This window comes from Corapipo altera, unplaced genomic scaffold (assembly GCF_003945725.1).
Source record: "Corapipo altera isolate COAL_440 unplaced genomic scaffold, ASM394572v1 0, whole genome shotgun sequence".
Taxonomy (NCBI): Eukaryota; Metazoa; Chordata; class Aves; order Passeriformes; family Pipridae; genus Corapipo; species Corapipo altera.
Genome location: NW_020884872.1, coordinates 77,255,272 through 77,279,778, shown reverse-complemented (window position 1 = coordinate 77,279,778; position 24,507 = coordinate 77,255,272). Strand labels below are relative to the sequence as shown.

Genomic DNA, 24,507 nt, shown 5'->3' with positions numbered 1-24,507 from the left:
CCCTCCAAGCTGAGATACAATCAAAAGGGACAGTTTTTTGGAAAACATTAAACAATCACAGTCTTAAAACATGTATTCTTTTATGGCATTGATGCTGGAAATGCAAATGTAGATCTACCCAAAATATTTTGTTGCTTTTTAAGTCTTCACTTAAATGTTTTAGGCTTTTCTCAGTAGGGAAAGTAAGCATATTTTATTTGCTCAGATGAAATATTTGAGAGAAACTGGCAAGTCTTTGGACACACAGGCTCTTCTTTGGTCTGAAGCAAAAAGGAAAATCTCGAGATATATACAAGCTGAAAATAGCTGTCACCTCCAGAAAGCAATCTCTAGTTTTCTTGTGTATCTTAAAGTGGAGAAAATCTCCATGCAGAGATACATGGTCCTGTCTCTCCACTGATACTGAAAAAAGCCTAAACAGGTAGACTAAATACCTGCATTTTGAAGAACCAAAGTTAAGGTTAGATGAATCCTTTTTGTAGGTTGACCACTATAATGGAAAAAAATAGAAGATTTTCCTTTGAAAGTAGCTTTACAGCTGTTTCAGCTCCTATAGTAAGGATTGGATGTATTTGAACCCCAGAGTCTAAATGCTTCTAAAAGTGATTCCTCCAGTTTTTCACCCTGATACATTACCCTCATCATTAGAAAGTTCAGACTATCTGTTAATGATATACTGTAGACTAGACTGACAGATAGATTAGTCAAGAAGTATCCCATATTGCGGACAGTGAAAAGGCAGTATTTGTCTCCCTTTAAAGTAAAGAGGAAGCAATGAAAAGTTGCTTTTTTTGTTTGTGTATCAGCTTTTTTCTGATGTCAGTTTGATTATAGCAAAAAAAAGACAATACTTTGAAACCAATTCTGGCAGTCATATAGTATTTTGATATGCTGTATTTTTCTCCAAAATACTGGAACATTTCAAAACAGAGGTGCTGTAGTGCAGCTAAATTATTTGAAGATATATGATAAATGTATTTTATCATGTAAGTGTGCAGCGAATAACAGTAAATGTAATAGTTACATATAGTAACATAGTATTTAGTATCTGTATACATATTGTATACATACTTACTACCTGACTGTGACTGGGATCACATATTTCTTATTTTTCTTACTATGATACTTTTTATTCATTTGCTTATAAATTGAACTGAAATTCATAGATTTTTAGCAGCTACATTCTCAGAAATATCTGTCCATACCCTAACCAAAGGCTAAAAAGAATTTTTCCCATAATTTCTTGTCTGTGTTGATGTGGGTTAGCTAGGTATAGATACCTAAAATGCAAGTAGAGAGATTGTCTCAACTATATTCCCAATGGCAGGCAAATTTAATTATGACTTTTTAATAGCTGATGAGGCATATTAACATAGCTTTTGTTTGCAAAACACCTATACAGTCTTCACTTTTTTTTTTTTTTAAGGTGTCAGAGATAACAGATGAACTGGCTACATTGCCTAAAAGAGCTCAGTTAGCAGCTGCATTTATTACATACCTTTCTGCTGCTCCTGAGGATCAGAGGAAAAACAGCTTGGATGAATGGACCAAATCAGCAGGCCTTGAAAGTAATTTCTTGTGTGTGTCTGTCAGTGTCTGCGTGTAAGTAATTAAGCTTGATTGAGGAAGTGAGAAATGCCAGTGAGTTCTAATGAACAGTTTCAATTGTCTTCATGTTTCCAAATGAAAAGTGATGATGTTTTCTTACTCAATAAATACTTGTTTATACAGATAGACTATTTCTTAGGCTTATTCTATTAAATTATTAAGATTATAAAAACTTATAAATAATTTTATTTTTGTAGAATTTGCTTAAAAAGAAAAATTTACAAAAATGAATGTATTCACATGAACTATTGTAAATTTACCAATGCGTTTTGAATGCATCTGCTTTTTCAGCAAACATTTTTATTTCTGCATTAATAATATAATTAAATATTATTATGACATCAGCTAGTTATTAGTAATAAGTTCAAGCAATAAAATAATAGATTAAAGGGAAATCTACAGACCTGCACTCTGTTAGACAGAGTCTCTACTGTATACACAGTGGTAAATGCTTTATAATTATGCAGACTATAAATGCTGACACAAAGTTGCACTCTTTCATTTATCAGAGTTTGATTTACGGCGGTTCCTATGTACAGAAAGTGAGGAATTAGTTTGGAAAAGTGAAGGTTTGCCTTCAGATGATCTTTCAATAGAAAATGCTCTTGTCATCTTGCAGGTAAATTTGCTTTTTTTATCTTGTCTTGGAAGTATTTGAATTTTTACAAATTTCAGTAACATGACATCTGCCTGGAATTTTGAATTACTTCATTTGTGTTATTTGTTGGCATCACAGAACACACACACACAGAGAAATAAATACTTATGTACACTGGGTATTCTGTAGTACAAAGAAAAAAACAGTTAAAGAAAACACGTTTTCCTTTTTGCTTTTACAGTTTTCTTCCATATCAGTCTATTCCAGCTTAAAGTGCTAGAATCAGTGGAAGATTATGTCCCATGTATGTTGACTTTGACATATAATTTCTAATACTTTTTTCTCAGAAAAAGGAAAGGCTATATACAGATACCTTTCGAAACCTATATATATATTGCTAATAATACTTGAGAAAAGAAGTGGGAAAAGATTCAGTTTTATCATATAATTATGTATAGATATATAATACATAATATTGCATGATTATGTACATGATATTGTAGTCATTTATTAGATCTCCTAACAAGTAAGTATTTAATGGCATGAGGAGAATCTCCATTTACTACAGGTGATTTACTTAGATGATTGATGATTCTCTCAAATCAGTTGCAACCTTTTTTCAATTTAAATTTATCTTGCTTTATCACCTTGGTGGTAGATCGATAGTAGATCCTTTCTCAGTTTGATTAAAAAGGTTTCCAATAAATACTGTCTTGTACCCTTAAAGCTACTTATGTATTATAATAAGATCTTATTTTCATTATTTTCCTTAGTTGAATAGATTGAACTCTTAAAAATCTCAGTGTATAAAGAGCTTTATGAAGTACTCCCTTAGCTCAAATAATTTTCTTTGTGTACAGTTTTTTTCAACATCCTTATAAAGCTGAAATTGGACGTGATATTTTACCAAGGTGGTCTACAGTATAGTTCACAAGCTTTTATACTCATCATCTTTCGATTCTTGAATATTGTTTCTCTGTCTTTCAGTTTGAGATCTGTGCAATTACTCAGTTTGGAATACTGGAACTCTAAAAAAAGCCCCACAACTTGGAAGCATTTGTCTGTCAGACTTAACTAGAGAATTGTTGAAAATATCTGTTTAAACCTTCAGCAAGTTTGCTGACACAAACCTGGGAGATATGGCTGATATACCAAGATAATCAGAGGGCTGGCGCTCCTCTGCTATAAAGACAGGCTGACAGAGCTGGCATTGTTCAGCCTGGGGAAGAGAAGGCTCTGGAGGGACCTCATTGCAGCCTTTCAATACTTTAAAGGGACTTATAAAAACGAGGGAGAACAAGTCTTTATATGGGCAGATAGGACAAGCGAGAATGGTTATAAACTAAAAGATGAGAGATTTAGATTAGCTTTACTTAGAGAGTAGTGAGGCACTGGAACAGGTTGCTCAGAGAAGCTGTGGAAGCCCCATCCCTGGAAGTGCTCAAGGCCAGATTGGATGGGGCCCTGGGAACCTGTTCTAGTGGGTGGCATCCCTGCCTGTGGCAGGGGCTTGGAACTAGGTGATATTTAAGAGCTTTCCAACCCAGCCATTCTGTGATTGAGTCTGTGATACAGCAGAGGGTGAAGCTGCTGCCCAGAGGTCCTTGATGGACTGGAGAAATGGGCTGACCGGAACTTCATGAAGTTCAACAAAGGGAATTGCACAGTCCTGCTCCTGGAGAATAACAACCCCATGTACCAACATGTGCTGGGAACCACCCAGCTGCAAAGCAGATTTGCAAAAAAAGGCCCTGGGAGTCCTGGTGGACACCAGGTTGTACATGAGCCAGTAATGACTCCCTTCCAAGAAGACGGACAATCGTATCCTGGACAGCTTTAAGCAAAGTATTGGGTGCAGGTCAAAGGAGGTGATCTCAGCACTAGGAAGGCTACACCTGGAATCCTATAGCAATTGTATGATCTTCAGCACAAGAGACATATGAATGTACTGGAGAATGTTCATTGTAGCTTTATGCCTGCAAAATACTTGTGTTCATGATTTTTTCTAAAATGTATTGAGGTCCAAAACAAGAAGTACTGTACCTTTGCCCTCTAGAGAAAGAAGAAGGAAAACTAATACCTCTTCTTCTAAGTTTAAAAGCAGTTGTGAATAACAAAAGCTGTAGATTATAGTCATTAAATAGACTCCTGTTTATAGAGAAGGTGAAGAATGGCCTAACTTCAGCAGGACGAACACCTGAGAATTTTGGATTGCATGCTTTTTTTTTTTAAGAAACAAAATAAAAGACATAAAATTCCTACTCTATTTCTCTAAGCAGTTGGTTAATGAAAAAAAGATTTTAAAATATTTATGCTGTACATTTGGTAAAATAATAAAGGACTCCCATTTTATTCTTAAACAAAATAGATTTTAGTAAATATACATGTATATTTCTTTCACCCTAGAGTAAAGTTTGCCCGTTTTTGATAGACCCTTCTTTCCGGGCTACTGAATGGTTGAAGACACATTTGAAGGAATCACGTTTGGAAGTTATTAACCAACAGGTGCAGTATCTACTCTTGGTCTTACAATTCTGTTCTGCTTGAGCTTTCTCTATTCCAGACTTTAGAGAGCAGTTTTTAAAGGGGTGTGATAGTGAACACCAAAAATGAGGTTGTATTCTATGAAGCCTATAACTTCTCATGAAAATTTGTTTACTCAAGGAGGAGATCAAAGTACTGAAAATTAGAGGGTCAACATCTGGTATTACTTCTACAAAGTTTACCTCTTTGTGCCACCCTCTCCAAGAATATCATATTTTCTGTTGAGGTCTTTTGTATTCTTCACAGTTCACTAGATTTCAGGAGTATGTGTACACTTACTCCCTATGATTTTTGTGTTGTGTTATCTACATTGGAAAGAGTAAGTTTGATTTCAGTTTGAGACTAAGATACCAAAAATTAATTGTCTACCTGTAACTATTTTCGTGGGTGGTGACGTGTGGCTCGGTTGTACACACATAGGCAGGCATCTAGTGCTGTTCAGAAGTCCCTTATTGAACCCCACCTGACCTCAAGTTATTGCTTCAGCAGAATGTAGGTGTTGCACATAACCCTTCTGCTCTGTGCAGGCCTTGAAGATTGTCTCTGATGATAGTATCTTTGAGTAATTGATTGTTTCTCCTGCCGGCTGATTAGCCTGATTACCTTTTAGACTCTGTTGTCTGCATTGACTAATGTAATCTTAAACACCACAAGCATATTTAAACACCTACAGCAAAAGACTGCATTTAGACTTCTTAATACCAATGTGAATCCTGTCTGTAGATCTTGATTCAGTTTTCAGATGTAACTACATACTAACATTCGAAATGTGTTAACTGGCCAGGACTTCTAGGTACACCTGAGAGAAATGATGGTAGACCTGCTCTTTTCTGGTGCAGCACTTGAAGATCTAGGCGTATTAAATAGGTTTTCTGTATGTCAGTATCTGAGTAGATCAAATTTATTTGAACTAAACACTTGTGGCTAAACCTGAAATATCATTTGATACCTGTAATAGAATTTTTCAGCTGTACTACGGATTTTTAGATTTAGACTACTTGGTATAATTCCTTCCTACTCATTCGGAGGTCTTTATGTTTTTCAAAAAAAAAAAAGATTCAAAGGAATTTATATTTATTTACCCAGGACACCAACTTCGTAACTGCTCTGGAGCTGGCAGTGAGATTTGGGAAAACACTTATTATACAGGAAATGGATGGAGTGGAGCCTGTACTTTACCCATTGCTAAGAAAAGATCTCATTGCTCAAGGTAAATGACCATGATCTTTACAAATGCTTCCTCAAAGCTTTTGTAGTTTACATCTATATGGAATGTAAAACTTGATTTTTCTGAAAACTTGAGTATTGTGCAATTTTTTTACCTCTTTAGTATTAACCTGTTGCTAACATTTCAGTGCAAAAAATATGTTGGAAATATGTTCTTGTTTAGTAAGTGGAAAAATACTGAAATGTATTTAGAGAGTTTTTAACTGGATTTAGAAGAAAGTGTTTTTATCAACCCTTCAGAATTTAAAGTTAATTTCTAGTGATAATTTCAAATGCATAGTTTTACTTAGGAACTTGGGCCTTAAATAGACCAGAAGTTACACAGCTGGCTGTGCAATTAGAAATCAGAGTTTTAGAATATTGGTGTTTCTGTTTCTTTTTCAGTTGTCTGAAACTAAAGAAGGCACACAGGTCTGTCCCTGATGTGCCTTTGGAATGAGGAGGGTTGTAGATATCAGCAAAATGGTGGAATTTGGTGAAAGGTGTCCCTTCACTGATGCAATGAAAGGGAAAACCCCCAGCATTTGTTATGCAGTATCTCTGCTTTGGACAGATAATGTACTCTATATAACTCTATATAAAACTTCTTTGGATTTAGTTGCTTTAATAACGACTGATATGAAAATTTGTGATGAGAGTTTAGCAAAAATAAATAGCAATTATATAAGTATCTTAGCATGAATTTTGTTGAATTATGTTACATGTTTTCAAATTATATCACAAGAACTGGGTGGATTAAAAAATACAGCAATATCTGTTTTAAATACTGTCTAAGTTACTGTAATTATAATAGTTTTACATTATCCTTTGTAATTATATTTCTGCCTCAAGTTGTAATTCCTCAACATGTACCACAGCTCATGCATGTAATTTACAGTATGAGCTTTGGCTACTGAAAAAAACTTAAGACTTTTTTTGTTGTTGTTTCATCAACTATTGAGATCTAATAATGCATGAGGTAAGTCATGCTTTAAATGTAAGTACATTTAATGTACTTATTATTAATTAAAGCAAATGTCATAGGATTCTTATATACATTTATCTCCAATATCAGAAAGGTCTGTTTAGTGAAAAGAAAGTTACTTTAAATCGTTCTTCCGTTACAGATGTACCTGCTTGTTTATTCTCAGTAAAAGAGTACCAGCAAAGTGGTGACTTCAGGGTTCTGTGGGGCGTTAGGTAGAACATCATTACAAATTTTTTTTGCCCCTCCAGTTTCTACTGAATTTTGGAAAGGAGAGATACAGTATTGCAGGCATCTTAATTGATTTTATTCAGGAAATCAAATTGAGAGATGAATATGTCTGCTAAACTGTGAAGAAAGTAGATTAAATTCAAATATACTCATTTATTCAGGGAAATTGCTTATAACACTCAGACATCCTCTTTTACTTGTTAATGATCTATGTTAATGTTAGGTCTGTGCAGGTCCAGTCTAGGGAGCTGTTATTTGAAAGGACAACGGGTCACTATTTGAATCTTTTCTGTCACTTTGCAAGCAAGAACACACTCCTCTTTGTCAAAATGTGGAGGTGGGAGCCTATCTGCATTATTTTGCTTGTGATGACTGTACATCTCTTCATTACTTTGAATGAAACATTAAGAAAAATGTGAATATATATACTGCAATAAATTCGTCTTTGTACAGCTTCCATTTTCTGTTTGACATTTTTACAACACAGTCCTGAAATTTATTGTGATCCTTGGCATAGAAACAAAATTGATATGTGATTTTCATCTCTACCAGTGTTTTAGCAAGAGATTTATATTTCTCATCTGCAATCAGTGCTAAAAATAGAGAAGCACCTAACTATACCATCTTGGAAATTTTTCTGGAATGGAAATTTTCACTTATTAACTTTTCATCTTATAATTCTGTTCTTATTTCTTTTTCAGTATCAGGAGGCAAAGTCTTATTCTAATCATATGATTGTTTGAGTCTATTCTTTTCTAACCCTGCTAGAATGGAAACCTGGGGTTGGAGGGGAATGGTGAGGGACCATACATATAATTTTATTTTGTGACAGGTATATTGAAAAATATTAGGAGTATAAACAGATTGAAACTATGACATCAATTATTTAATAAATTGTTTCTTTCATATTATGATTAAATTAAATGTGCTTATAATAAGACAAATTTATGGGACATTTCTTGATGTCATATTTTTCTTTCAATCTAATATCTAGATATCCCAACATGTTTAGTTTCATGGACTTACTCTATAACAATTATCATAGAAAGTAACATTTTAATAGAATTATGATTATACAGCAACACCAACCTTCTACAAATAAATGTAACAGATCCAAAGATGAAATCTAATGGGCTTGGATCACATTCAGAAAATGTTGAACCATTTTAATTAGCAAATATATAATTATGACTAGTATGTTTTGCTAGTGTGGTATACAGCTGTGGAAATGTAAGTGAATATGTTTAAATTATGACAGGTTTCTTACATGTAAGGGGGATTCTCCAGTGCATCCTCTGTGGGTTTTTTTCTCCTATTCATGGTTTGAAGATTTCAAAGATTCATTAATATTACTTTTACTTCAATTGCATTTTTTACCATTTAGTCTTGGTGTGATGGGTAAAGATCATTAAACTACTCAGGTGTATTAAATATTCTCACTATTTAGCTGTCCTATACTAGTGCTATCTTATTCCTTTTTTCCTCTAACAACGCAGGTTAGGATATGTTCCTTGAATTTTTTAAATTTGTATTTCTTTCCAAAAAGTTTATAAATAAGTCTTCTAAAATTCATTTACATCTCCTCATCCTAAAGTATTACACAAATACCATTATTTTACAATGATATTTCTTGATGATGATTTTACAATGTTCCAGTCAGAGTGCATATAACGTCTGCTTATTATTTACAGGACCCCGTTATGCTGTACAAATAGGTGAAAAAACGATAGATTATAATGAAGAGTTCCGTCTTTTTCTGTCAACAAGAAACCCCAATCCCTTCATTCCTCCTGATGCTTCTTCTGTTGTTACAGAAGTAAACTTTACCACAACAGCAAGTGGCCTAAGAGGACAGGTAGGCATTTAGAATAAAAAATAGTGTATATGTATAGTGCACATGCATAGATGCATCCAGTGTCTGGAAGAAGCCCTATGGTGCAGCTTGTGTTAATGACCGTGGAGGTATTTTTTTAGCTCATGAATATAAATAGTAAAATCAAAGCTAAAACTGAATTTAAATTTTAAAATCTTGGTTTTATGCACTTTGGAACCAAGTAGTGAGTTCAGTAGAGAAAATTAAAATTGTCTCATGGACTTCAGTTGCAACAGATTAATTTCTAAGCCTCTACTTTCTGTTCAAGATACATTTATGGTACCGTGGAAACATTTCTGTTGCAGCTCTCTAGTGTCCTAGTTACAGAATAATGCTAGTACCATCAAAATTTTGTGTACAGGAAAAACTTAGTGAAATCAAAACACTGTATATTTTACTTCCTCCAAAATGCTAGTAGCTTTCGAGGTTTTCTCTATAAAGTTTAGGAAGCAAAATGTAACAATTAAGGGAAATAAACCCCCTCTTTATTTGGTATGAAACAAGTTTTTCCACACTAATGAGGCTTAGAATAGGATGTAGGTAAGATGTTGATAAGATGCAATTCAAAATGTGAAGCACAGATATCTGTATCGATTTCCTCCTTCCACTGGAGGTAGGGAATTAACATCATGCAATGTAACCATGAAAATTGACCCCCTTTTGAAGTGGAAATGCAGAAAAACTAACTTTGTTTTCTCTCTTTGTTAGCAGGAGAGAGGTTTGATTGGTAGGCATGCTGGAAAGAAATTTGCTGCCGTTCTTTCCAGTTTGTGCTTTCCTACATCACCTGTAGGAAATATATATCTGATAACAATACATGCAGAAGTGAAGACTGCCAATCATTTAAACATGTATGTAATTCAGATTGAGGTGCAAAGGTTTAGGTCTAAGCATGAAATGTTGTGAATGAGTGTCCTCAATAAAGTCATCCAGAGCCTCTTGAGATGCTCTGGAGTATCTCACCTGGCTTGCATTTGCTGTTATACTCAAGGCATGATTCACAGTAGTTCCTGGATTATCCTGGCCATTACAGGATATGCTGGATATGTACATAGATTTAAAGCTATTCGATGTCTACTGGAACTGAGTAAACCCTCAGAAATCTACTTTCAAAAACATAGCAGTATATATTCTATATGATGAATGAGTATATATTGTACTATATAACTAATGAATACATATTTTGAAATATTAGAGTGTTTCTTATCCTGCTAGATAATCTCCTTTGTTTTTAGCTTTTGGCTTTAACTATTCAGCATGAAAAACCTGATTTGGAAGAGCAGAAGACGAAACTGTTACAACAGGAAGAAGATAAGAAGATACAACTAGCTAAGCTTGAGGATTCTCTTTTGGAGGTAAAATAAATTTGCGTCTTTTATATCTGTTATACCAATAAATAGTGTTCATATCGTTATGTATTTGAATGAAACTATACTGTTTCTTTTTCAAATTCAGTTTTAACTGAAGCCACATTTTTAGGCTTGTGAATCATGTCAAATGATACTTTCAAGTTGAGAAATGATCCTGTGTAGTGAAAGGAAAAAAAAATTCCAGTACAAAATGGAAGGATTGTTGAGAGACATTTAAAATTTTAAACCTCCACAATTATTTCTAATTATCAATGAACTGTAATTTACAGTTAACATTTTCCTGTATTGCATTTAAAATTAATATTCTCAATTTTCAGTTCACCATTGCTCAGAAGCAATTGTTCGCCTCCATATAAAAGAGTAGCTTCCAAGGAGGGACTGTTTTCTTCTTCTGTTTCTATCTTGTCATGGATTCCACATAAACTGTACATCATGCTTCTAGTAGGAATGGATCCTCAAATCCTCCATCCTTCTAAAAGGTCATAGATGCAAAGAGATTGACCTGGTGCCATAAAACCCTCTGTCAGTAGCTAAGTCATAGAACTTTGTTGTATTGAGTGCAATGGACTAGCATAAGCTGTTAGTTTTCACAGATTAGACTGGCCATTTATTGGTCTGGCCTACAAGAGAGCTGGAGAGGGACATATTACAAGGGGGAATGGCTTCCAACTAAAAGAGGGTACTTTTAGATTAGGTATTAGGAAGAAATTCTTTATTGTGAGGGTGATGAGGCACTGGAACTCGTTGCCCAGAGAACTTGTGTGCCTCATCCCTGTTCAAGTGTTCAAGGCCAGATTGGATGGGGCTTTGAGCAGACTGGTGTGGTAGAAGATGTTGCTGCTCATAGCAGGGGATTTGGAAGGTTCCTTCCAGCCCCAACTGTTTTATGATTCTATGATTGATAGCTCTGTTTTAGAATTTTGTGCATGATTATCTAATGTGATTTGAATTTCAACATTTACTGTCCCTCTTAAACTCCTTATTAATTCTCAAATACTAAGCTCAGCCCTTTCTTAAAACTGTGATAGGGCAGATTTCTCTTATAGGAAAAGGGAAACTTGCTCTCTAAAAAAATTCCATGTCCAAATTTGATCATTTTTAGCATCTTATTTTCTACCAGAAACTGGGACTTCAGAGATACCACTATTTGACCTTTTAGAACAGACTTTTTTTATTATCTTGGAACTCCAAGATTTTTTACATTTGTCCGATCTGAGCTACCAAGTACAAAACTTAAGATAGCTGATACCTAAGATATTTGCAACAAAAGTGGCCAAGTATTAACACTGAGTTGGTTTCAACTTTGGAATTCTTGTTAGCACTGGAATCAGAATACTTTTTGACCCCAAAGATAGAAAGCTAAGGCTCAGTGGAAACTGGCAGGTGCTACATGGACTTTGTCAACAAAGAAATCAGTGCTGAAGGTGGTCTAGCTAAATTCAAGTTAAACTTAAAGCGACATTACCATTCCATCTGAAGTACTGTACTGGTTTTCTTCTGAAAGCCTTGGAGTAAAGACATAGGTGCTGTGGTGATGTCATAGCTTACAGTGTGATTCCTCGTAGCAAAACTGGATTCCTTGAATGCTGTCCTACAGGTGGTTGTTCAGAACTGACCTGACTGACAAGAAGCCAATTTTCTGTTGCTGTCTAACTAAAAAAAAAATATATTGAAGTATATTTACTGAGGGTTAGTAAAACACATGTATTATTAGGGAATCATTCAAGCTTTTGCCACTTCTTGGAAGTGAAATTAATTGCACGGGAGAACTCAGGGAAAATGTGAGGCAATCTCAAGGATTTTGAGGTAATCTCTGATTACAAAACTGAAATTGTTGTGATGTAAATATTTGTCTCAGTTGAAAATGAGAACTAGATTGTATAGGGGATAGTGGAATGTTTTTGAAGGAAAATGAATTTTTGAATGACTGGGTACAGGAAGTTGTTACGAGTAGCTTCAGGTTAAACTGGAAGTTAAATGGAAATTTACCATGAAGATTTTAGTACCTAAGACCCTGATCATAGAAAGCATTCTGAAAAGCTTGCTGATGACTTATGTTTCAGAACGTGGCAATCTGGATTTTTGGAGTACCTTCTTGAGTTTTATTTTCCATGCTTCTTTAAAACATCATCCGAGCTTTTGGAATAACCATCTGTTCAGAAATATGTACAGGTCAGAAAGAAGGACAGCTTCCAAAATAGTTACTTTACAGAATTGTTTGGTTTTTTTTTTTTAATGTAACATAAATTACTTTTTTTTCCCAGACACTTGCCACATCACAAGGCAATATACTAGAAAATAAGGATCTGATAGAGTCTCTGAATCAAACTAAAGCAAGTAGTGCAGTCATCCAAGAATCACTGGCTGAATCTCACAGACTTCAGACTTTCCTTGATAAGGTAGAAGAATATTTTAATCTTTTATTACTGTTTTTTTCCTGCTAAAAATAGTGATCTTCTATATACAGAAGACACATACATCCACAGGAATATAAGATAAGTAACATATTAAATTAACTTTTCTGAGTAAATGATATTCAGGATAAGCAAGCACAGATAGTATTTTTGTTAATTAAATTACTTTGTTTTACACATGCTGAATAATTACACAATTTAAAGTCCACCAGTTTGAGTTAAAGGGTTTTTGGCAGGTAACAAGGTTTGACTTCATTTTACCATCCTCTGTTGCAAACATTCTGGATCATATTGATGTTTTCACTTAATATATCCCTTTCTGTTGGAAAAGTTTAGTTTAAAATTTTCCATTGAATTTTGGGATATGTTCTGTTGTGGGAAGAGACCTCAGTGCCCTAGGGATTTATTTCCATCATATTCTTCATTTTAAAAATGTTTCCAATTTGGAAATCAAAAAGCGTTGAAGTCTTGAGTTCTGGTCCCTCAATCTGGAGAATTGGAAAGGATTTGGTTTCCTGAAACAGTGGGAATCATCCACGTTTTTTTGATGGGATGAGTAATAGTTTATGCAACAGGCAGTAGGTGGCAGTAATGCACCGGGTTTTTATGTGTATGTTGTTTTTCTCTGCAGGAGAGGGACTCCTATCTCCCTTTGGCCGAGAGTGCCAGCAAGATGTACTTCATTATCTCTGACTTGTCCAAAATTAATAATATGTACCGCTTTAGTTTGGCGGCTTTCCTGCGACTTTTCCAAAGGGCTCTGCAAAGCAAGCAGGTATTTTCTCTTCTGAAGCTGTTAATGCTGCAGAAGAATCAATCTGCTTTGATCCTTAGAATTTATTAGCTTCTCTGGACATTTTAAAAAAAAAGTTATAATAAATGTCGATGAAATGTATAATAAGTAGTTATGCTGAACTGTTGTGCTTTAGATATTCAGAATCCATGCACATGGAATTTTAAATTATTTTACGTTGCATATAAATCAGGGTATTGCTGTGCTATCTGAAAGCAGAATAACTCCTATTTGTTGATTTCAGGCTTCCTCTTTGTCTAAGATGAACTAGGAAAACAAAGGTTGATTATAACTTTACTGAAGGCTTTATTTAAATAAATTAATGATCTAATCTGCTAATAATGCTAATTTTATCAACAAAGGGTAGAATAAGAAAATACCTATATATCTACAGGGCTCAGTTACGCAAAGGAAGATCAAAATTTTGTCTGCTTTTATGCAGTTTGTAAACAAGCCTTATTGAAAATGTAATTTTTATTTTTCTGTATTGTGATGACCTGTATATCCTTATTAAAGCACAGAATTAATTTATTCCTTGACCCCAAACTCTTTAGATCTAAATACCCACACTGAATAATGATGTGTTTTCTCTTTATTGAGTGTCTCCAAAATTCATCGTATTTCTCTTTGTTTTTACTTTAAAAAGGCATTCACCAACCTTTCATCATGTCTTCTTTGGATTCCCCTTTATGGTGACATCCACGATTTACAGCTTTCCTTCAACTTCAGTCATTATCAGGAACACAGTTCTAACTATGTGAACTTGCCCTCTTTAAAGTTCTTATTTCTTCTTTTTGACAACATGAGGTTTTAACTTCTTTTTTTCTTACTTTCACACTTCTTCATAATTTCTTTTTTTCCTGCCTATTATATTACCAATTTAAAGCTCAACTTCTGTTTTTGCCTTCATTGCCTTCTTTCTTTTTCCTCTATCTAATTCTTAATTTTTGAATCATTTAGGTATGGGAAAGGTATTAGTCAAATCAATTGTGTCCAATTGCCCTCCTTAAACTCATCTTTTCAAATTCCAGCATGGTAGAAAGGAACTTACACTGTTACACATTCCATACCTCCCAACCCCTTTCTTCTTTTGTCCTGTCTTTTTTTCACTTTTTTCATGTTAGAATTAGTTTTTCAGTCTTGACCTTTGAAGGACAGGGTACACTTACTATTTTCTACAATGTTCATTTCATTTGGACCAGATTTGACCAGAAGTTTAGTAACTACATTTAGCATCAACATACCTGTTTAGTAGTATTTAATGTAGTAATTCAATGCCTAAGCAATTTTTTACCTAGTGAAAACTATGAGATTTCAAAAATATTAATGTTAGGAGAAGAAACTGTTCTCTCATTCTTTGTATATTTACCTTATACAAAGTTGTATAATGTTCATAATCAAAATATTCAGGCCCAAAATATTTATTTCTTAATACGTCAGCATGAATTTCTCATTTAATCATCTACTGATTGATAGGTGCAGCTGACTTTAATAATATGTTTTTAGAACTGGTGTCACATAGCATCCAGATTATTTGTGTAATTTTTCTGAAATTTACAAAGCACATAAAAATTTTTTTACTTCCACATGAATTTTTGAAACCCAAAATTTCTTTTTTAGGATTCAAGTAACACTGAGGAAAGAATCAAGTTGCTTATTGGCTCATTGAAACATGCAGTGTATGAATATGTTTGTCGTTGTTTGTTTAAGGTAAGATTGTATTTTTTCTGACTTAAGACAGTGCACTGGGTTTGAAAGTATTCTTTCAGCAGCCAACACTTGATCTACTTCAAATAAGCAGTACTGTGTAATAGATACAAAAAATTACACTAGCAATATTTAACATGCAAAATGAGGAGGACTAACAGTTAGGATATGACAAAATTAATATTGCTTATGGACATTTTTCCACAGAGCTCCTCATTTTGGCTTCATAGCCAGTCCTAGGCTTTGCCGTCTCCTGAGCACTTTTTTTTTCCTGTTTGCTCTTACTTCTTGCATTCCTTAGTATGACTGTTTGACCTAACTGTCATGATAAGGTTTTGTGTGATTATTTGGGGTTTTTTGTAGGTTTTTTTTTTTAAAGGAAACAAAAGTGATTGTGGTAGATTGACAGTTGGACTTGAAAATCTTAAAGGTCTCTTCCAACCTTGATGATTCTATGATTCTAAAAAACCCCCACATTGTGATATTCTCCTTTCTCTTTTCTCATCCTGTCCCAAATCTCTACCTGCTACCTTGTTTGTTTCCATCTGTTCCCTTGTTCCTCCATGTGATGTTCCTAATGTGTTTCTTCTTTATGTCAGTCAGGTGTCTTTTCTCTTCTTGCTTTCTTATTGAAAACCTAGGATAGATATGCCTTTCATTTTCTGGTTTAAGTTTTACTTTCACATGGAACTATCATGACAAGAGGTATTTGTCTCATAATACCAGCCTGAAGAATGCACAGTAGGTCTGCATAGATGGTTTGAGTAGTAGTACAAATTACACAAGTCTGGAGTTTGATCAGTGAGAATGGAGAGATCTTGAAAATTTTACACCAACTCCTCCCCTCTACCCCAGTCTAGCAACGTTTTATTTAAGGTACAGAGGTAGCAGATATTTCTTAGAAATTTTGTTTATCAAAGTCCAAGGGGATTCTCATGGAATGTTCTCATCATATTTAATGTCTGCATTTGAAGTCATGAGTATGTGAAGCCTTCCACTAAGTCATTACATCTTGTGAATATTGGAAGGCAGCAATTTTTGCACATAAGAAAAGAGATTTCAAGTGTAGGGCACAGAGGGAAGATTTCTAGTAGGAAGGATTTTAACTGTGAGCAATCATATTGGAGTTTAGAAAATACTGAAAGTCTGTTACTGTGCAGCTTCAGACTAATGGTCCATCCAGCTTAATATTGTGTTCTAATAGTTGAGAGAAAAAATAAACTCCTCACACCGTCAACAATTCACTACTTTTTCCGCCTTTTATCCATGAAAATTTTTAAAGACTGCTGTGACACTGAGGCTTTACTCGTGTCTTCATAAAAGGTATAGCTGATACAGGTTTATATGTTTTTAACCATGTTAGGATTGGGAAGGATGGTTTTTTCTGTCTGTGGTTAATATCTATGTTTGTATGTACCTAGGCTTCATGTATGCTACTAAATGAAGTTGTGCCCAGAAATTTTCCTGAGCACTGGAATTCACCCACCTGTACTGTTAATTTGTCAAAATAGTTTCTGTTACAGTTAATATTCTTCCAAACAATTTTCATTCAAATTTTGGATACTGAATCATCCGGGGACTATCCTAAGAGGCAGTTTGGATTTGAATTTGCTTGCAGACCTTGTCTGAGAAGATGAGAGTTGAGTGGTGTAGTTTGTTCTCAGCGTCATGTAATGTTCATGGACATATTTTATTTATCAATAAAATGAGACCTCCAGTACCTTACAGAGTTTGACACTAATGCCTAGTAGGGATCTATTTGTCACCCACTCCACTGACCACTTTGGGTTAGTCTTTCCTTCTCAGTTGCAAAGGTACATAGCAATTTTGCGTTAAGGTACATGTCATTAAGTCATTACTATGGAATTAGAGATCACTTATGTTGCTAATATTGCTTATAAAAAAAAGCAGGTGACTTTTGGTGAGCATATAAATACATTTTTATTGCTTTTATTTCAGGCTGATCAGCTAATGTTTGCTCTACATTTTGTACGAGGAATGCATCCTGAACTTTTTCAAGAAAATGTAAGTGCTAGGGAAGAAAATCCCCAAGTATTTTGCTTAAACGTAATATGAACAGTAAATAAATAGATAAAAAGTTTTTGTCAGTAAGTATAGGACTTACTTATATTTGTTTATAGTGTAGTTGAATTACTTCTGTAAAGTCTGACTACAGTGAAACAATATGCATAATTGACAATACATTTGCTTAAATGTGGCTGATTAGCCTGAGTCAAGACATATTTAATTTTCTAAAATATCTACATGGAATGGAGAGACAAAACTATGGCTTTCTGTACTAGAAGCTGGAGACCAGAAGGAGTCGATGTAGTAGATGTCAGTTCAGTAGAGGAGAGTCCATTATAGGGTAAAAGGTAAAAATCAGACAATACCTTTGAAGGATGTAATGGAATTTAATTATATGAAGCATATGAGCTCAAGGTACAAGATTTAAGAAAGGTTGGTTGAAACCTCTCGATGTTATGAGTGCAATGTAGTTTTAATGCAGACATATGGATTGACAAAGTAAAACCCCACTCTTTCAGCAATGATAAAAATAAATTAATCTAGTTGGTAGAAGCATATCCTGGTTACTCTTCATTATTAGAAGTTCCCTATTTCATCTTCATTATTTCTTTTGGGCTTCTGAAAATATCTTACTTTGTCTTTCTTAAGTTTCTAAAGTCATGATGGCAGCAACTTGCAAATAGTTTTCTGACTGATTTAAAGCTTGGCTTCTTAAGTGTTTGTAAGTACAGCCTTATGTGTTGGTTTCTATTGTTTAGCATGCATTTCCATCAACTATTACAGCTCTTAGAGAGCTTAATCTAGTTTATATATAATGCCCATTTCTACACTGAGTACTCAAGGATGAAACCAGGCAAATAGTATCAGTAATTTCTTACTTCTCTGAAAGGTAGAAGTTACTTTAATTAAATTGTTAAGAGAAGAGTGCTTGTGCAAAATATTTAGTGAGGAAAATGAAGCTGAAGTGGTTATTCTTTTAAAGTTATTTCTTTTAAAACTTTTAATGTGATGAGACTAGAATTTGATTATTATGCTGCTAGAGAATTTAGTATTCTAAGTCCCTCTCCCAAAAGAGTTCAACCTTCTGCAGTTGTGAATTTTTTGCATAGTGACGAGAATTTTATAGTACAACTAAAGCAGTATATTATAGAATGCCTTGGGTTTTAGTAGAGACATTCTCTTTCTCAATCAATACATATAGATTTTTCTGAGGTAGTTTATATGCCTCTACAGATTATACTTTTGCTTTTCTTCATAAAAATATTACATAATTTTTGATCTTAAAAGTACTTCATGTGTTTTTCTGTGCACATGCATTTTCTTTGTCATTGGGAGAGGAACATCAGTTTGTAACTGAAAGAGAGAGAGCTGTTTCAAGACTCAGCTAGATGGGTGTAAAAAACTATTCTGTGATTTGTATCAGTAGTACTACTACTAGTCAAAAACCTTTGTCATAGAATTATAGATTCTGATTATACAAAAATTTCGATACTTATGAAAAAATTTTAGTATATTTCTTGCCACCTCCAAATAGAGCATTATGTATTTTGTGGTGTTTTTAAATAATTATCTAATCTGTCTTAAAATGATTAAAAGCTGCCGTCCTGGATACATATACCAATTCTAAAAGATTTAATCATATATAAATTTAACTTAACGTTTCTCTTTTTAGTGCAACCAAAGTATTTGTAATGTCATTCTATTATATTAAGTATGCCCCCTGTTCTTAAACCTGCCATCTGCTGGATACTGTAACATGAAACACTGTCAAATCATGGATTCTGTAGCTATGTGTTGTATGTGGGCTGCTGATGCCCTGTCGGGCCCTGTCCTTACCAGGAACATTTGTTACTACTTGGTAGTTGATAGTCTATAGGGTGGGAGCTCTGGTTGCTTAGAAGGTATAGGACTTCCCCTCTGCTTCTTTTTCTTGTAAAGCACTGCAGTCACTTAGCCTGGATTCTGCAAAGGGAATTAGCATTTTTAAAATGTCTTAGAACTCTTTCAGAATCTAGGATTTAATTTGTTTATCATCCTGGTCTGCCTACATGCATTACATATCAATCTTTATTCTTAAAGATATCTTGTGACTGATCTATTATTTATTCCCCTAGGAATGGGAGACTTTTACAGGTGTGATCATTGGAGATACCATAAGAAAATCAGTAAGCTACATTTATTTGCATATTTGAAATAAGAAACATTTACTTTAATCCTAAAAAATTAAACTTGTATTTTTACTATATTGTTTAATTAATTGTATTCATACATTAAAGAAACAAGTAGCTTCTCACATAGTAGTATAAAAATATAAATTTTTAAACACCTTTTTGTACATGGCAACTAATTTTCTAATTTACATAACTTTTTGCCTTTTTTGCTTTTCTTATTTTCTTTTTCTTTTACCAGGATTACAGTTTGTAACTGTATGTTTGAGGAGGTTTTCAGCCCTCTTCTGTGACTAAAATCAGCATTTCTGAATCCGTCTTTCTCTTGGAGTCATATGAGTTGTTTTTGCATGAATTAATGGAATTGTCCACACACTTTGCTAACTTTGACTGACTTTTTCCTTAGTCTTGAGTTCTACATCTGGAGATGTATTTATATGTTTTCCTAGGTGACTGAGCAAGGTTAAGAAACTTTCTTTGCATGCCTGATCGAGCATGCTGTAGTTTACTAAGCGTCTCTCAATTCTGTACACTTTTAACATAACAGTCCAGTAGAAAAGAGTAGAGAAAAAAGCTAAGGTTTCTATAATCTTACCCATTATAACTCTTCTTTGAGCAAAATATTTTGGCAAAGGTTTTGAAAAGTGTTTTTAGGAAACATGAGCACAATCAGCAATCATGAGCCCAGTCTTCGCCTCCTGTTTTACTTTTCTCCACTTTTCCTTCATTCATAGTCAGGCTAGCTCATTCCATGAGGCTCAGCTCACAATTCATCGTTCACAATTACTCTTAACCTATAACCTTGTTTAAATACTTATCAGGGTATCTTGTATGTTAAATGGTACAAGACGATGACCAGAGTGAGTACCTTGATTTTAGACACTCATGACAGTAGGTGTGTTCACATGTGTGGTGGTAAAAGTGGCAAGTCACTTAAAACACAATGTATTACTCAGGTTTTCTCAGGCAGCTGATTCCTGAAATGATCCTTAAAGTCCATTTTCTCTAGCCATTAGATAACTCTACTACAAGTTTTGCATTTCAGTGTGATTGCAGAAGTTCCCCTTCATCTCTGTGGAGTCTTTGTAATTCAATTAAATGTCAGTGAACTGGGTGATTGTCAGGTATTTTCTTGTGTAGGTAATTTTCAAACTATGTCAGATCTGATTGTATAATGGAATTTAATACCAGTCTTACCTCTACCCACCTAACACACAACCCATAGATTTTGGAAAGACTGTGCATATGCATCCATCACCCCAATTATAACTGGAATGTATGTTGCAGACCCATCTCAAGTTTGTTCCTACAGTTGCTTCTGAGTTTTCTGGTTTTGTTCTTTCTCAGACTTGATGACTCAGGGCCAAGGTATCCTTTCACAAGAAACCTTCTATTTTTTTCTGCTGAACATTTAAGATTACTTTTGAAATTGCTCAGTGGTTGAGAAATCCAAATACATTTCCACGCAGAGACTGTCAGACTGGTTAATGAGTATTGTAAGATTTGTTAATAAAAAATGGTATAATGAATATACTGGAGCTTAAGCTGTGTAGTTCATCCTTAGATTTTTATCCAACCCAAAAACCTAGAGAGCAGAAAAACAGAGCTGTGGCCAAAATTTATCAGTGCAGAGATGTTCAGAAGTGATATTTTGCCTAGTGAATTACCCCAAAATTGCTCTTTGTGTGAAGAACTGTCTTCTTCATGGCTGCAAATATGTGCAATGGAGTTGTTTCTTGAAGTCAGTTGCTCAGAGTGCATATACAGATAGGCAATCATTTCTGTCAATTGTTTTTAATGAAAAACTACTTAGAATTGAGTGCATCATAAGGATACTCTAAATAATAAAGTATTTTCAGACTCAAGTAGCTAAGCAAATGTTACTGTGAATAGTATGTCTCATATTTAAATCTTTGGTAGCTTTTATTTTGTTATGCTGTTTACGAACTTCGCAAAATCCCACAGAAAGATTGCTGTTGTGAATGGTATTTTTATTAAAAACATGAGTTTCATCTTCTTATTACTGAGTATAGTGTTTCCCAAAAATTTATATAACTTACATGTGTAACATAACTTGCTTCAATAAGGATTCACAAAGAAGTGTTCGTGACCAGATTCCCTCTTGGATAGAACACGACCGAGCCTGGGCAGTAGCATCTTTGAAGGTATACATTGTATGGTGGGTTGAATTTAATTTAAAGGACTTTGGTTTTGACAAATAGGAATTTGGACTTGAATACTCAAATATGTATTTGTCAGATGGAAATATTTTACTATTTTAAGGTGCTTATTCTATTAGAAACCATGGCTTAATACATACCCACTTGAAAAAAAATAAAGTATTTTAAACTCATTTTTCTGACCCTTTTTCTTGAACATTTCTACCCCATCTAACAATTTCAATTTTTTTAAATGAACCTGTCATCTTACTGAGATTAGAAAATGCTCTAAGTCTACCCAGAGTGCTTCAATTTTTTTAGATAGAAAAATATACATAGGAAAAATTGCAAAGAATATTTGAGTTCCACTTTTGTAATGATCTTCACAAAACCATCTAATATTGTATTAAAAGCTGTTAATTGAGAAAATAGTCTTCTCATCAGATTTCCCTGTACATCTTTGCAGGTGATTCAGAGTTTATGATTGCTCAGATTGAGTAATAATCACACTAAACCAAAAATGATTGTGTTCCTCCTACCACAGTCAATGTTGAAGGGAACTAAAAGAAAGTACTGGTGCTTGAAATTCCATCTTAGGCTCTTCTCCTGCATGTAGCTGAGCAGCAAGAAGGAACTGGTCTTTGGCAAGGAGTGTTGTTGCTAAACCCAGAGTCCATAATTTAATTTCTTTTCAACCAGAGATCAGGAACAATCACAATAATGATGTGGCAGGCATGATAGTTAGAGGTTTAAACAAACAAACAAACAAACAGAAAATGAGTAACTGAGTGAATCAGTAGCACGTAGTGATAGAAAAAGAACCTGATCGTGATTAAAGCAAAAGACTTAAAGGTAGAGCCCAAAATTTAAAACCAAAGAACCTTTAAGTTTAATATAAAAAATACAATGCAAATACAAACTTAGCATTTCCAGGGAATAGTAATAGTAAATAAATAGTTAATTTTAAAATGTACTCTTCTTTAACTCCAAGGATAAAATTGAATTTTGTGATGTGCGCAAGTAGTGGTCATAACTGGTATTTGGAAATTATTTAAAATATACAATGTCCAAATGGCTATTCTTATTATAGTTAATTATACGTTATTTGTTTTGTAGATTTCTCTCCCAGGTCTTTATCAGATACTGTGCTTTGAAGATGAAAGTCTGTGGCACACTTTTTCTCAGAGTTCTGTGTGTGAACAAGACTTTCCATCTACTCTTGTAAAAAGAATTTCCTTATTTCAGCAGGTAATCTTTTCATTTATTATATTAATTATAAGTTCAGCATTAAAAGCAAATTTTACATCCAGGCCTGCTTGAATTATAAGCAGTGACAGTATCTACACTGTCTTACAGTTTAACTAGTTTTTTTAGTCTACGGATTATGTATTTTCTTTCACCATAATGCATATTTAGTTCTCTGTTATCTGAGTCTTTTTTTGTGTTGGTGTATTGCCTGCAACTGAGTATACCCTGTAAGGTATAGTAATATTCAGAATTAATTTAAATAATAGGTATTAAAATTCTTTCATGGTTGCTTTGTTACTGTTGGATGTGTCAGCTTGTTGAATGTCTTTAGTTTAGTTCATCATTTAATGTACAAACTCACACATCTGACTGAAAACCTCAAAACACAGTAGCAGCCTCTTCTTTTTTAGAATAGTAGTCATGAAATATGACTGTTCTTGAAAGCCTGATAATGAAGAACTCACCAAGCATATTGGAGGAGAAAATCCCTTCCTCTACCTGAGGATCCTTTTCCACTGGAAGGGGAAAATGTAATCCCTTTTGTGTTTATGGAAGAAGGCATGTCATTACTTAATTTCAAATGATGCTGTGATTTTTCATTTGAAGACACTCCACATAAAAAAACCAAGGCCCGTTCCAAAGAAAGGATGAGGTAGTTTCCAGTAGTTTCATGCTGATTGGCTCTTAGCAACTCTCTATTTGGAGTTTCTGATGGAAGAGGTAAATTTCTAAAATAGCATGCATGGAATTAAGGAACAAACCATTTTGGAAAGGAATTTTTCTGAGTCATATTTGATTCTATGAAATGCAGAAGAGCACTTCTTATATGTGCAATGTATTGTCAGAAAAATTCTGCATTTATAGGAAAGTAAATCTGGAATGATCAGTATATCTAGTTCCTTGTACAGAAAGTATTAAGAATATTTCTCTTGATGAAATATAATGAAACTCTGTGGTGAGATTGATGCACCACTCATAAATTAATTTGCACTGAAATCAGAAACATTAGTATTTCAGTTAGGACATTACTGCCTGTATATGTGCACAGAATTTAGATTACTAGTATAAAGCTAAGTTTGCTTTCTAGCTACCCACATAGCTACCTTTTTTCTAAAACATTGTAGGAAAGGTTGTAGCTTACAAATAGACATTAGGTATAGATCTATTCTCTGATTCTGTTAATAGAAAAGCTACTTACAAAAGAACAATTACAATAGGTTATCTTGGAAAGGAATGATCAGATAGCTTTATATATTCAGGGAAGATAACTTTGTTCTTAAGAAAAGTTTAAAGAATTCAGCTGTCTTAGAGGAGTCTTGCATTTTAAATTGTCACTATATACTTTTATAGACTCTTCTCCCCCGAATATATTTTATTTTAAGGTACTTGTGGTCCAGGCTGTCCGACCAGACAGACTACAGAGTGCCATGGCTCTTTTTGCATGTAAAACCCTAGGTAAGTTAATTTTTCACCAGAGTATTTCTGCATAACAATTAAGTATCTTTTTTGTCCTTTGTTTTGCTTTTATTTTATAGTTGTTATGGAATCCCTAAGTTTCAGGATTTGAAAATATGT

At 34.0% G+C, this 24,507-nt stretch overlaps 1 protein-coding gene across 2 annotated transcripts in view; it reads left to right on the top strand.

Annotated features, from left to right (window-relative positions):
• The window catches only part of DYNC2H1 (dynein cytoplasmic 2 heavy chain 1), a 160,226-nt gene that overhangs the window by 61,694 nt on the left and 74,025 nt on the right, over window positions 1–24,507 (top strand). For both annotated transcript variants that reach the window (XM_027636185.1, XM_027636100.1), the window contains exons 62-75: window positions 1,427–1,568; window positions 2,118–2,227; window positions 4,613–4,711; window positions 5,837–5,960; window positions 8,864–9,027; window positions 10,281–10,400; window positions 12,680–12,814; window positions 13,461–13,604; window positions 15,243–15,332; window positions 17,289–17,354; window positions 19,472–19,522; window positions 21,613–21,690; window positions 22,801–22,932; window positions 24,315–24,387. In XM_027636185.1, coding sequence (XP_027491986.1) covers window positions 1,427–1,568; window positions 2,118–2,227; window positions 4,613–4,711; window positions 5,837–5,960; window positions 8,864–9,027; window positions 10,281–10,400; window positions 12,680–12,814; window positions 13,461–13,604; window positions 15,243–15,332; window positions 17,289–17,354; window positions 19,472–19,522; window positions 21,613–21,690; window positions 22,801–22,932; window positions 24,315–24,387 — 1,528 coding nt within the window. The remainder of the gene's footprint in view (window positions 1–1,426; window positions 1,569–2,117; window positions 2,228–4,612; window positions 4,712–5,836; window positions 5,961–8,863; window positions 9,028–10,280; window positions 10,401–12,679; window positions 12,815–13,460; window positions 13,605–15,242; window positions 15,333–17,288; window positions 17,355–19,471; window positions 19,523–21,612; window positions 21,691–22,800; window positions 22,933–24,314; window positions 24,388–24,507) is intronic.